The sequence below is a fragment of the Mycteria americana genome, chromosome 23 (genome assembly GCF_035582795.1).
Source record: "Mycteria americana isolate JAX WOST 10 ecotype Jacksonville Zoo and Gardens chromosome 23, USCA_MyAme_1.0, whole genome shotgun sequence".
NCBI classification, from domain to species: Eukaryota; Metazoa; Chordata; class Aves; order Ciconiiformes; family Ciconiidae; genus Mycteria; species Mycteria americana.
In genome coordinates this window covers 5,538,213-5,551,124 of record NC_134387.1, presented here as the reverse complement: position 1 = coordinate 5,551,124, position 12,912 = coordinate 5,538,213, and the positions used below count along the sequence as shown (strand labels likewise).

Below are 12,912 nucleotides of genomic sequence, written 5' to 3'. Positions count from 1 at the left end.
CTTGTTTCTGCAGGAATTTGAGACATTCTTGAAAGGAGAGGGCTTTGAGAAAGGGGCCGACTGGGTCCGGACCCTCCCTGCCCCCGCCGCCCCCTCCCCAATTTAGCCAAAGCTTCAAAGGTAGAGGAGTTCCCTTTGTGTAATCTCCGCTTTAATTTTTCCCCGTCCCTTTCCTCGCCCCCCCTTCTCTTCTCCTTCCCAAGCCCTTCCTCTCTTTTCTTTCAGGGTTTTCCCCTTCCTCCCCTCTCTTTCTTCTCGACCTCCCGGGATAGAAAGGGCTCGGAAGGGTGAGTCCTTTTTAATTATGGCTGGGGAAGAGAAAAAAAAAAAAAAACCAAAACTTCACACTGCTTCTTTCTTGTTTTTTGAGGTGAGACCCGGGGCGGGGGGCGGAGGTGGGGACAGGAATGTCCTCTGTGCAGAAAGTGCACTGGAGGGTGTCTCGCCCTGCCGCAGCGTGCCCAGCCTTTCCCAAGGCTTCGCCCTCCCGCGGGCTGGGGATGCTCAGGGGCTTGGGGATGCTTTGGGGGGGGCTTAGGATGCTGGGGAGGGAGGGGGCTGTGCAGCCAGCCAGGGCCGGTCCCCAGCCCCACGACCCCAGAGCAACCACCCCCCTGCAGGGGTGATGGGTGCCAGCCCCCCGTCCCGTCCCCAGCCCCGTGCTCCTCGCACCCCACAGGGTCCCAGCCCTGGCAGGGGCATCACGGGGGTGGCAGGGGCCGGTGTCCCCCCGGGCTGGGTGTCCCCTGAGGCACATGCAGGCCAGCCCTTGCAGGGCTGCTGTCACCAGGCTCCATCGGAGCGATGTCCCTTGCAAACCCAGCAGCCCTGCGATGGGGCAGCACGGGCAATTTTGGGTCGGGCGGCTGCCTCGCAGAGGGGCACGGGGGCTGCGTGTCCCCCCTCGGGGCTGCAGGAAGGCTCCTCGCCCCCATCCTGTGGGGCAGCGAGGCCGAAGGATGCTCCTGCACATCCTCCATCACTCAGCGAGGGTGAAGGATGCTCCTGCACATCCTCCATCGCTCGGCGAGGCTGAAGGATGCTCCTGCACGTCCCCCATTTCTCGGTGAGGCCGAAGGATGCTCCTGCACATCCTCCATTCTTGGCGAGGCCGAAGGAGGCTCCTGCACATCCTCCATCGCTCGGCTCCAGCCGGTTGCGGCGGGAGGCGGTCGCTGTAGCAACGTGCCGTGCGGCGCAGGGGAGGGGATGCTCGGCACAGGCATGGCTCCCGGCGGACAGGCAGACCTGCCTGCAGCGGGCCATGGGCTCCCTTGAAGGTAGGGCCCTGCTACCCTCTGCCCCCGCGCCCCGGCCCCCCAGCAGCCCCCCAGGCAGGGGACCAGCGGCTCCCTGTCTTGAGCCTGGCTTTGAAGGGCATCACCGGGACGAGGGGTGACCCCGCGGGGCTGGCGAGCACACGGGGGGCTCTCGGCGAGCGTGTCCGGGCTTGGCTTTCGGTGGGTGCACGCGAGGGTGCGAGAGCCGGTGCGTGGTGCCTGGCTGGTGCGGGATACGCGCGTTTCCAAACTCCTCCCTCCCTCTGGGCACCTCCGGGTGCCGGGCAGGCGGCGTGGGGGGCTCAGCCCGCGGCGGGCACCGCGGCCGGTTTAGGCACCCGAGCGGCCCCGGGCGCAGGTGGCAGCGGCTGCGGTCGTCTTCATGCTTGAGAAACTGGGTTAGCATGGGGGAGGCAGCCGCGGCCTCGATTATTCATGGGCACGGCCCCCGGGGGGGCGGCCGGCGGGGCTGGGGCCGGCGAAGCCCCTTCAGTGTGGGGGCACGGCGGCATCTCGGGGCCAAGGCGGTGATGCTCTTGGTCCAACGAGCCGTGCTGGCCCGGGTACAAAAAGGTGTGGGGCGTGCGTCCCCCTGGACGTGCACCCCCCTGGACTTGCACCCCTGGGCGTGCATCCCTGGGCGTGCATCCCTGGGCGTGCATCCCTGGGCGTGCATCCCCCGGGGTGTGTGTCCAGGGGGTCCAGCCGTCCTCGCTTGAGCCAGGAGGGAAAGTGAGGCAGCAAACAGCACCGAGCACAGCGCCGGCGAGAGGACCCAGAAATGGAGCTGCTGTCACCAGGCAGCTCTCTCCCACACAGAGCCGGGAATAGATACCGGCTCCCAGCGCTGCGGCACCAACGCAGCCCCACCGCCCCCGCCGGGGTCCGGCTGTGGCACCGGTCCCGTGCCAGCCGCCTGGGTTCTCGGCCAGGCCTGTGTGCCAAGGGGCTCTGGGGGGGGGACAGGGGCGGCTGCAGCCTCCCTGCCGTGCCCCAACCCAGCCCCGGGCACCCGGCCAGCCCCACCGCCGAGCCCCGGGGGCTCTAGCCGAGGGCAGGGGCTGGACCGAGGCCCCCCCCTCCCCGGGAACTGGGGGGCTCGGGATGCGGGGGGCAGCGGCTCTCTGGCTGGGGACGCTTGGGCAGTGCCCAGGAGCAGGGCAGCATCTGCAGAGATCAGGGCTTGATTTTTTAGCAGATGCTCCACACCTCGCTGGGCTCTGCTGGCCCCGCGGGTGGAAATCCCTGCTATGTTTCCCCTCCCAGGGCAGCAAGGGGTGGGTGCTGCCCTCCGAGCACCCCCAAACTCAGACTGGGGTGGGGGCCGGACGGGCAGTGCCATCCTCGCCCACCACCCACCGCGCCGCAGCCCAGCCCACGCGCTGTGGGGTGCTCAGCCCCCCTGCTCAGCGCTGCCGGGCTCGGGGGTGCCCAAACCGCAGCTACACCCCCTGTTTGCAGTGGGGGCTGGAAGACGGGGTGCCGGGGACCCCTGGCACTGTCCGGGCTATTTCGGGCGGTGCCGGGCAGGCCGGGTTTATTTATGTTTTTCCTCCCTCTTTGTGCCGGGGAAGCGGTGGGAGCGGGAGCGAGCAGCGGCGGGAGCGAATACTGCTTCGTCATGATGCCGGCTAATTCTCCTCTTGTTCGGAAAGGGACTGAGCCAGCAGCAGAGGTGGGGAGAGGCGAGCAGCACCCACCCACCCACCCACCCACGCACCCACCCACCCACCCACGCACCCACGCACGCCCTACCCAGCACCCAACATCGGTTATCGGCGCAGCGGGCGGCACAGCCGCGGTGCTGGGGCTGGGAGATAGGCTCTCACGCCCGCACGCTTGCACGCCCGTGTCCGGCTGTCACGCTCTCGGATGCGCGCTGCAGCGCGCCGGCGGTGGCTTGGCCGCAGCCAGGGCAGCCGGCCCGGCAGCCCACGGGGTAATTCGGTGGCCGGGCAAGCAGAGGAGGCCCCGGGGTGTCCCCGACAGCTCCCCGAGGCTGGAGGTATGCGGTGTCCCCATGCCTAGGTGAGTGGCCGTGCCCTGCGTGGCTCGGTGGGGAGAGGGGAGGGAGGTGGCCATGTTCATCGGGGACGCAAGGCCGGGGGTGTCTCGGGGGGGCCAGTTCATCGGGGTCGGCATCGGCCACCCTTTGCTTTCCTGTCGCCTTTCGGTGCCGCCGCTCCACCTCCCCCGGCTCTGCGTAGCCCCCGCTTCCTGGGGGGCTGGGGGGGGCCGGTGACAGCCCCACATCTTGGCCCCCGTCTTCTCCGGGGGCTGCGGCCGTGCCCCCTCCCCACGCCTGGCGCGGCAAAGCCAGCTGCCCTTGCCGGGGGGGCCGTGGGGACAGGAAGGGCGGTGACCCAAGGCGGGGACATGGGCTCTATCACCAGTGGGGTACCCCTCCCGGGGCTCCCACCCGCACCCCCTCCGTGGCAGCACAGTTCTCCCAGCACCCCCCTTCACCCCACACCCCCCCCGAGACACCCCCCCAACGGGGCTCGGCCGCTGCCAGCGGAACAGGGACGTGCCCTGTCCTCCTTCCCTGGGGACGTTGCCGTCGGCACCACGCACCCCAAGGGAGGAGGCCAGAGCAGCCCAGCCATTCCCCGCCCCACTTGTGGAGTGAGTTTGTGGGGTCTCAGTGCTGTTGCTGGCGGGGGGACACCCCCCATCCCACTCCCCCCAGGCGCAGGCTGTGATGGGGTTTGATGCTCCCTGCGTGCAGCGTGGTGGGGCCATGGCGGTCAGGGTCTCGCTATGGGCACGGGATTTTGGACCCCGACCCCCCCCCCGCTCCTCCTGGCCCCATCCAGCCCCGCTGGCAAGGCACGGAGGGGCCAAACGCCCGTCTCCCCACTTGCCACGGATCACCAGGGGGCTACCGGGGGGAGGAACTGGGGTGCAAAGCCCGGCTCCCCAGCTCTTGGCCATGGATGGGGCCATCTCCCAGGGGGGGGTCGGCTCCTGGCTGTGGGCGTGCGGGGCCAGTGGTCAGGCAGGGCTAAACCCAGCCTCTCCCGGGAAGACCTGGGCCACCAGCTGCCACCTCAGCCCCGGGAAGCCCCTGGTCACATCCCACCGCCCGGCGTCCTGCCAGGTGGGTGCCTCGCTGCGGCGGCCCCGTGCACGGTGTCGGGGTACCCAGGGACCTGCCACGGCACGGTGCTTGCTGCAGGGCACCCGTGGGGCAGCACCCGGGGCCGGCAGAGCTGGGGGCTTCTCGGGGACCGGGGGCATCACCAGATCCACGCCGGGAGCCCTGGAGGGACGCGGCCTCCCCACAGACCCCCGGTGGGTCCCTCCCGGCCCTTTCCGCGTGCGGGATGAGCAGGCTAATCCCATTTTAATCCCAGATTACGTGCCACGTGAGCCGCTGCCCAAGGCGGGCTGCGGTGTGGCCATCAGGGCAGGGGATGGACCCCCCCTATCCAGGAGCTTTAGGGTGAGCGCCATGCATCCCCGCTCTAAACTTGTTGGGGGGCTCGGAGCCTCCCGGCAGGGCTGGGGGCCAGGAGAGCAGCTGGGTTGGCCCAGACCCATCGGATGGGAGGAACCGAGCAGCTGGAGGAGGTGGAAATACCCTCTTCATCTCCGGCCGCTCCTGGACGGGGCAGGCAGGGTGCTGCTATCCCCCCCCCCCAGCCAGGGAAACTGAGGCACGGAGCAGCCCTGTGTCCGCGGGAGAGGAGACGGGCAGGGTGCATCCTCCGCCCCAGGGGATGGAAAAATCCCAGGGGCCAGGCGCTGGCAGCTGGTGGCTTTTAAGGCCACCGAGGTGTCCCTCGGCAGGGCCGTGCCGGGCAGGGTGCAACGGCACGGAAGGAATGGGCTGGCAGTAGCCGAAGGGTCGCTCCCCTCTGCCGGGCGATGCTCTGGCGGGGAGGGAAAGGGCGAGAAACAGGACAAAGAAGGAACCGGACACCAGTGAGACGCGGGTCGGGGACCCACGTGCTCCCCGCCAGCTCGGCCCCGCCGTGATCGAGTTGCCGGTGGGGCCCCCGTGTGTGGCAGTGCCTCGGTTTCCCTTGGCGAGGCGGGGAGGATGCTCGGTGCCTCTCCTGTGCTGTGTTTTTTTGAGGTTTGCAGCAGGAGGAGGAGGAGGAGGAGGAGGCCGGGGCTGGGCTGGGAAGCACCAGACACCGTTCCCAGGGCTGGCGGGAACCGTCTGTTCGGGGAACTTGTGACCCCACCGTGTCCCCCCCCCTCCGCCGCTGGCGAGGAGCCGGGGCAGCTGCGGGAGCGGCAGGGTGCCTGCACCCAGCACGACGGCAAGGGCAAGGCAGGCAGTGAGGAGGAGGAGGAGGAGGACGGAGAGGGGAGGAAGGCCAGGGGTCCCTGCCCGCTCCCCGCCCCGGGCGAGGGGGTTCGTGCAGCCTGGCCCCTGGCCCGGGTGCCGGGCGCTGATGGCTTTGGCGGCTGCGAAATGTCAAATCCGGATTTCCTCGGGGTGGGGAGGAGGGAACTGGCCTCTTCCCGCTGCAGCGACAGCCCTCCCCACAGCCCCCCCGGCATGTGCCGTGCAGGGGGGGCCGGCACCCCTGCAGCCCGGCAAACCCCCGCCAGCGCGCGGTCCGTCCGTCTGTCCGTCCCTCCCTCCATCGCTCTTCCTCTTCGTGTGCATCCCTGCCCAGCGCCTTTCTCTCCCCGCTCTGGCGAAGCGCCGTGGGTACCCGCAGCATCGCCCTGGGAGGGGGGCACAGCCTTACCCCCCCTCGCCCCGCTCCCCCTCGCCCTCCCGGCCAGGAAAATCCCAAACACGTGCCGGGCCGGCCTTATCTCGGCGAGCAAGGGAGCGTGCGGGGACCTGCCAGCGAGGGCTGCTGGGGAGATTGGAGGTTGCCATGGGGAGAGAGGCTGCCATTGGGGCGGTGGCTCCCTGCCTGCCCCAGATAAGGTGTCCCCACGTCCCCTGGCCGGGGGGGGGGACCGTGCCCGAGCTGGTTGTGCAGCCCCGGCACCCCTCGCCAGCCCTTTGGCTCCGTCGCGGCATTTCTCCGCACCCCTGGCTCAGGCTTGTTTTCCTTCCCCGCCAGCATCCGCATCCACCCGTCCCCGCACCCACCCTCCCGCCGGCCTCTGCCGCTTCCTCTGCCTCCTGCTATTTGCTATCTCATCCATCTGCTCGCCGCCACCACCGCCGCGTGCCACCGCGTCCCCACCGCCTGCCGCCAGCCTGCCCGTGCCCCCAACCCCGTGGGGCGCGAGCCGGAGGCGGGGGGCTGCCCTGGCTCTGCCGCTGGAAAGTGTGAGCTCATGGGTGCGTGGGGCAGCCGCTGCTCGCCCGGACAATGCCGCCTTGTGCCGCGCTCGGTGCCGATCTGGGGGTGCCTGTCCCACTGGTACTGGGTCCTGCAGACCCCAGGAGGGCTGGGAGGTGCTGGGGATGGGTGTGAGTGGGTCAGACCCCCCCCCCCCAGTGCTGAAGTGGGGGTTCTTTGTGGTGGGATGGTCTCAAGGAGGGACGAGGCTCGAGCCCAGAGCCGCCAGCAGAGCCTCCTCGTCCCGGCTCGACCCTCGGAGGAGCGAGCCCAGGGTGGTACCTCGTGCCGGGCTGGCTGCCGGCAGCTGGAGGGTGCCCCGGGCTTTGTCAGATCTGGTCCTTCTCCATCTCTGCATCCCGCAGGGACAGGCTCTGCGCCCGTGCTAGGAGCCGTGGGGCTGGGGGGCAGTGGGGCTGGGGGTCCCCAGAGGCGGTGGCATCTCCCCAGCCCCGTGCACAGGCTGCTGGCGAGGGGGGGGGGGGCTTCGAGGCTGGAGGGCTCCGTGCTGCTGTTGCTGTTGTTGCCTGGATTGCACGAGGTTTTTCCCAACGCCCTCCCCTCTGAAAGGAGAAGTTTTGAGGAGAATGGGGAATTTTCCCCTTTGTGTGCTGCATTGTGGGTTTAAAGCACAGGGAGGGCTCAGGCCCGGGGGCTGCGGGGCAGGGGCTGAGCACAGCACGCCCGTCCCGCTGCTGCTGGAGCCTTCTCGAGGCCGCTCGCTGTCGGTGGACAAAGGGTTTCATTACCTCTGCTCCGCTTGCCAGCGCTCGTCAGCAGCCACCGCGCCGCTGGGCAGCGGGGCCGGCAGCCGGCACGGGCGGCACGCAGCAGGGCAGAGCGCTGCGGGCACCGGGGTGGGTTGGCAGGGACAGCGGGAGGACAGGGTTGAGCTTCACACCGTTGTCATCCTGCAAGCCACGGTCACCTCTCTCATCTTCGTTGCAGAGGCAGCACCCGAGCACCAGCCCGGCGTTAGCACCCAGAGGGATGTGGAGCCACAGAGGCAGCGGTGAGTGGGGGTCCGGCATGCCCCGGCACCTCTCCCCTGCCCCGGGGTAGACCCAGAGCCGTTCACCCACCCTGGGGACGGTGGCATCCCCTGGCAAGCCTGCCCTGTGCCGGCGCGTGAATATTGGAGAGTGCCGGCCTCGTGCCGCGTTAGGGTCCGGTGCGTGGGGGCTGCTGGGCTCAGCCCCACGGCAGGAGGGTGGTGGGGAGCCGGGATCTGCCCAAGCCCACTGCCCTCGGGCACCTCGCCCCGGGAGCAACCTCGGGGTGCTCTGTGCCCACCCTGGCAGTGCCCCGAAACCCCTGCTCTCCCCATGCAGGACCCTGTGACTGACACAGCCCCGCCAGCCCGCAGCTGAATGGAAAGACTGCAGAAGGTAAGGGGGAGCCATGGGCAGGGTGCTGGGGGCCATGGGCAGGGTGCTGGGCCATGGGCAGGGTGCTGGGGGCATGCAGGCAGTGGGGAGCCCTGCTCTTAGTGAAGGCACACGGGCTGGTGGCCAAGGGCAGGGGCTGGTGGCCAAGGACATCGGCAGAGTCACCCTAGGATGCTGCTAGCAGGGCCCTGCCTTCCTCCTCCTCCTCCTCCTCCTCCTCCCAGCCCAGCCTGGCAGCACCATCTAGTGGCAACGTGTCCTGGCCAAGCCACTGTCACCTCCTGGGTGTCCCCTGCCCTGAACCACAATGCTGGAGCAAAGGAGACCCCAGCACCCATCCAGAAATACCCCCATCCCCAAGGGCGGTTTGCCCCGGTGCCCTGAGGTCCATGGGGCACAGGGGTGTCCCCGGCCCCCCCTGCCATGCCCCGGCGTCCCGACCATGACCCTGAGCCCCTTCCTGGGCTGGCCGTGCTGAGGATGAGGTTCGCTAAAATCTCCCCTTTTCCTTCCAGCAACCGCTGACCTCCCCTGGGAGCGTCTGTTCCTCCCGCGGGTCCAGTGTCCCCGGATCGCCCTCCAGCATCGTGGTAAGAGGTTGCTCACATCTTCCTGCCACGTCCCTCCGTCCGCGCGGTCGGGGTGTGCCTCTCCAAACCCTCTCCATCACCCCGGAGGGGCCACGGAGGATGCCAGCCCCGGGGAAGCCCTCCCCGTTCCCCAAAGTTCCCTTTCTGCACCCAAAAAAGAAGGTGGTTTTCCTTCTTTCCAGGCCAAAATGGACAACGAGGTTCTGGGCTACAAGGACCTGGCTGCGATCCCCAAGGACAAAGCGATCCTGGACATCGAGCGCCCCGACTTGATGATCTACGAACCCCATTTCACCTACTCGCTCATGGAGCACGTGGAGCTGCCTCGGAGCCGAGAGGTGAGGGTGCCCGTGGGCCAGCTGTGTCCCCCGGTTGTTTTGGGGAGCTGATGGGGGGAATCCCCCCGGATAGAGGGGTCCTTGAGGGCAAATGTGGGGCTGCTGGAATAAATTGCTTCTTGCCTTCTGCAGCGCTCCTTGTCTCCCAAATCCATCTCTCCTCCTCCGTCTCCGGAGGTGAGTACCGACACCGCGGGCCCCAGCTCTGGGATGCACGGGGGGGGGGGCTCCGAGGAGGCGGGGGCGATGCTGAATTGCCGGGGTCTCGCTGCTCACCGGCCCTGCTTGCCCGCAGGTCATCCGGGAGTGGCTGGAGAGCCGGACCCCCGGCAGCACCCCGCAGCCTGCCTCTCGCCAGGGCAGCAGCTCGACCCGCAGCAGCGTGCAGCACTTCCACCGACCCGGTACGCACCCCCAGCACCGTGCCCCCCCCGGCGCTGCCTGACCCTGAGCCCCAGCGCAGAGCAGGGGGTCTGGGCGAGCGCCTTTCCAGAGCTCTGAGCTCCCTATTCCCGGCCCCCACCTCCCTTTTTCCTTGCAGAGACCGACACGACAGAGCTCAACATATACAAGAAGCCTCCGATCTACAGGCAGAAAGGTGAGCGGGGGTGTCTGTCCCACGGGATGGGGCACCCTGGGGCGCTGCCTCACCCCCCTGTGCCCCACAGAGCACCCTCCCGGCGCCCACCATGGGAAGCATCTCATAGAGGACTTGATCATCGAATCCTCCAAGTTCCCAGCGGCGCAGCCCCCAGACCCCAACCAACCCGCCAAGATCGAGACCGACTACTGGCCATGCCCCCCATCCCTGGCCGTCGTGGGTAGGTGGGGAACAGGGGCAGGCGAGGGGGTGGGCTGTACCGGGGGGTTTATCCCCCCCAGACACCCCGCAGGGGTGCTGGGCATGGATATAACGTCCCCTCTTTTTCCCCAGAGACGGAGTGGAGGAGGCGGATGGCCTCCAAGAGAGGAGAGGAGGAGGAGGAGGACCTGACGGAGGAGATGAAGAACCTGCGGGAGCTCCAGAGGCAGGAGCTGAGCAAGGTGAGGGGCAGAAAGGGCGGGCGGGCACCCTGCGAGGGGTGGGGGACGTGCTGACACTGACCCCCACCCGTGTCCCTTCGTCACCAGGTCACCTCCAACCTTGGGAAGCTGATCCTGAAGGAGGAGATGGAGAAATCTCTCCCCATCCGGAGAAAAACCCGCTCACTGCCGGACCGGACACCCTTCCACACATGTACGTGGGATGCTTGTCCCCTATCCCATCCCTTCCAGTCCCCACCTGGTGGCTTCAGCTGCCTGCGCCCCTGCCCGTTCCCGCGGCCCTGCCTGCACCTCTGACCGTCTCTTGCTCTCTTGCAGCTCTGCACATGGGGAGCTACAAGAGCTCCTCGCTGCCCGCCTCCGGCAGGAGCACCCTCACCCGGGTGAGTGGGCAGGCAGCTGCCCGCACGCTGCCGGGGCCACACGGCCTGGGACGGGGTCTGGGGGTGGCACCTCTCTGATGCTGTCCCCTGTCCCCTTGCAGCTGCAGTCGGCAGAGTTCAGCTCGGCAGGCAGTGATAAGGGCAGTCCGGGTGAGCATCAGCCCATGGCGCGGGGATGATCCTGGGGGATGTGGGGATGTCCCCAGGGATGGGGAATGTCCCCAGGGATGGGGGATGTCCCCAGGGATGTAGGGATGTCCCCAAGGATGGGGGATGTCCCCAAGGATGGGGGATGTCCCCAGGGATGGGGAATGTCCCCAGGGATGTAGGGATGTCCCCAGGGATGGGGAATGTCCCCAAGGATGGGGGATGTCCCCAGGGATGGGGAATGTCCCCAGGGATGTAGGGATGTCCCCAGGGATGGGGAATGTCCCCAAGGATGGGGGATGTCCCCAGGGATGGGGAATGTCCCCAAGGATGGGGGATGCTGGGGCAAGCCTGGGCTCAGCAGAGGGTGGAAACCCACCTTTCGAAGCTTGTCATCACCCAGGGGAGGATGGGGGGGACACACAGCAGGGGGTCCCCAGGGCTGAGCCCTGCTCTTCTCTGTTTTCCAGGCCTGCAGGTAAGCACTCGTCCGGCTGCGGAGACCCAGCGAGAGGGTGATGTACAGCGGGGCGGGGGGGACAGACGGACACCGAGCCCACCTCTGTGATGGGTCCCGGAGGGGAGAGGGGAGAGCTGGAGGTGGGGAGGGTGGGTGTGCTGGTCCCCGGGCTGGAGCCCATCACCTTGGCTTCAGTTTGGGCGGGAGAGGGCAGCCCTTTGGGGAGGCGGGGATGGTGGCTGACATCAGGCTTCGTCCCCTCAGAACGGCCAGCGCGGGCGCATGGACAGAGGCAATTCCCTGCCCAGCATGCTGGAGCAAAAGGTGAGCGGGGCTGGGGGCTGCGGGGGCTTGGGCAGGGATGGGGGGGGGAGCTGTGGAGGGGGTCTTACAGCCTCCCCTGCCCCTTGCAGATCTACCCCTACGAAATGTTGATGGTGACGAACCGAGGCCGTGTGAAGCTGCCGCCCGGTGTGGACAGGACCAGGCTGGAGGTAGGGGCTGAACTGGGGTCGGGGGGGGCGGGGGGGGGCACAGAGCAGGGGGGACCCGGCACCCCATCACCCTCCTCTCCCCCCGCAGCGGCACCTCTCCCCCGAGGATTTCCTACGGGTCTTCGAGATGCCCCCCGAGGAGTTCAGCAAGCTGGCCCTCTGGAAGCGCAACGAGCTGAAGAAGAAAGCCTTCCTCTTCTGAGCCCGCCTCGGCCCCGAGCTCAGTCCCTGTCGCGCCGTGTAACCGCTTTAGGGCTCTCAGCCGGTTTTTACTAGGATCCCCCCTTCCCCTCTCCCCCAGCCCCCCGGCTCTGCCCCTCGCCTCGCTCCTCCTGCGGGAAAAGGGCTCGAACCTGCCTCCATCGCCCAGCTCGCAGCGGGGAGATGGGGCTGGGGGCAGACCCTGCCCCGGAGCAGGCACGGTTCAGCCAGGAGGGGAGATGGGGGGGGGGGGTCTCTGTGCATTGTGCCCTCCTCTCCCCCCGGGCACGCTGGCAGGGGCAGTGCCTGGCTCTGCTTTCGGCCCACCGGGAGCATGCTGGCTCCGGCTCCGGGGTGGCATCCCTCCTCCCCGGGGGTCGGCTGCCTCCAGGCCCCACACCCGGGGTGCCCCTCTGCCCCCCGCGCCTTCACCCCGAGACTTGGGAAGAGCCTGGGGGCCGACTCACTGCCAGACCCATGTGCTCCTGGCAAAGCCAGGCCGGCATCCCGCCTTGCCCCCCCTCCAGCCCCCCTTTTAACATCCCCCCCCCCGGTCCCTCCTGTGCCAGCTGCTGCAGCGAGGACCGCAAGGACACTGCCAAAACCTGCCAGGCACCGGGCTGGCGGAGGGCAGGGCTGGGATGCCGGCGAGGTGGGGCAGGGGGTGGCAGAGCGGGGGTCTCCTGCTGCGTTTCTAACTGCAGATGCGCCCGCAGCGGGGGGATGCACTGGGCATGCAGCCAGGCAGACCGGAGCAGGGCACGGCTCGACGGGCACCGTGGCCCCCGGGGCCTGGGCAAGTGCTGCCTGGCCCCCCGTGGCCATGCAGGCAGGGCTCGGCACCGGGCAGCACCTTCCCTTCTCGCACCTCTCCCATCCCCTCTTCAGGCACACGTTTTGGGCAGGACCCCTCTGCCCCCGCACCCCTGGCCCCCCACGCACCCCGGTTTCTGTTTCCAGCCACTTTCCAGCCACTAGACCTTGTTGGGATGTAAAGAATGTAATTTATCGGGAAATCACTGGCCCATACTTGCCTTTCACTGCTACTCTACAAACGACATATCTATAAATATATATATAAATATGGGTTGTTTTCTGACTGGACTACAGTGATTCACTTTCTCTGTTTTGTTAGAGTTTATTTTATTTGCTGGTGTCGGAGAATCCGCGTGAGAGTGATTTTTTTGCTTACAATTAAAGGTGAAATGGCTTTATCCAGCCCGGCTCCGCTGCTTTGCTTTCCCCGCCCGCCCCCGGCCCCAGGTCCCTGCAGATGGCGGTGGTGCTCCGAGGAGGATGCGGAGCCCTTCCCCGCCTCTCCCCCGC

The 12,912-nt window shown here is 68.0% G+C and overlaps 1 protein-coding gene across 6 annotated transcripts; it reads left to right on the top strand.

The window, feature by feature from the left end:
- Positions 1-3,061: 3,061 nt before the first annotated feature.
- On the top strand, positions 3,062-12,804 carry DMTN (dematin actin binding protein). 6 transcript variants are annotated; one of them, XM_075523592.1, is made up of 17 exons: positions 3,064-3,308; positions 7,490-7,553; positions 7,873-7,929; positions 8,445-8,519; positions 8,702-8,857; positions 8,990-9,034; positions 9,153-9,261; positions 9,399-9,455; positions 9,526-9,678; positions 9,792-9,901; positions 9,989-10,094; positions 10,220-10,284; positions 10,386-10,434; positions 10,902-10,951; positions 11,156-11,215; positions 11,305-11,385; positions 11,474-12,804. In XM_075523592.1, exons 3-17 carry the CDS (start codon positions 7,912-7,914, stop codon positions 11,585-11,587), a joined length of 1,248 nt encoding a protein of 415 aa, XP_075379707.1. In that variant the 5' UTR covers positions 3,064-3,308; positions 7,490-7,553; positions 7,873-7,911; the 3' UTR covers positions 11,588-12,804. The 6 variants fall into 6 exon arrangements, 5 of the variants coding, with proteins under 5 accessions (XP_075379707.1, XP_075379703.1, XP_075379706.1 ...); XR_012778688.1 differs by lacking the exon at positions 11,474-12,804 and having other exon boundaries at positions 3,062-3,308; positions 10,902-11,031; positions 11,305-11,345; XM_075523588.1 differs by lacking the exon at positions 10,902-10,951 and having other exon boundaries at positions 3,066-3,308.
- The last annotated feature ends 108 nt before the right edge of the window (positions 12,805-12,912 follow it).

Excerpts from the sequence above, each read along its gene's own strand:
- DMTN (XM_075523588.1), top strand. Across the intron at positions 9,679-9,791 it reads CCCATCCCTGGCCGTCGTGG|AGACGGAGTGGAGGAGGCGG; the intron begins GTAGGTGGGGAA and ends CTTTTTCCCCAG. Across the intron at positions 11,216-11,304 it reads CCAGCATGCTGGAGCAAAAG|ATCTACCCCTACGAAATGTT; the intron begins GTGAGCGGGGCT and ends TGCCCCTTGCAG.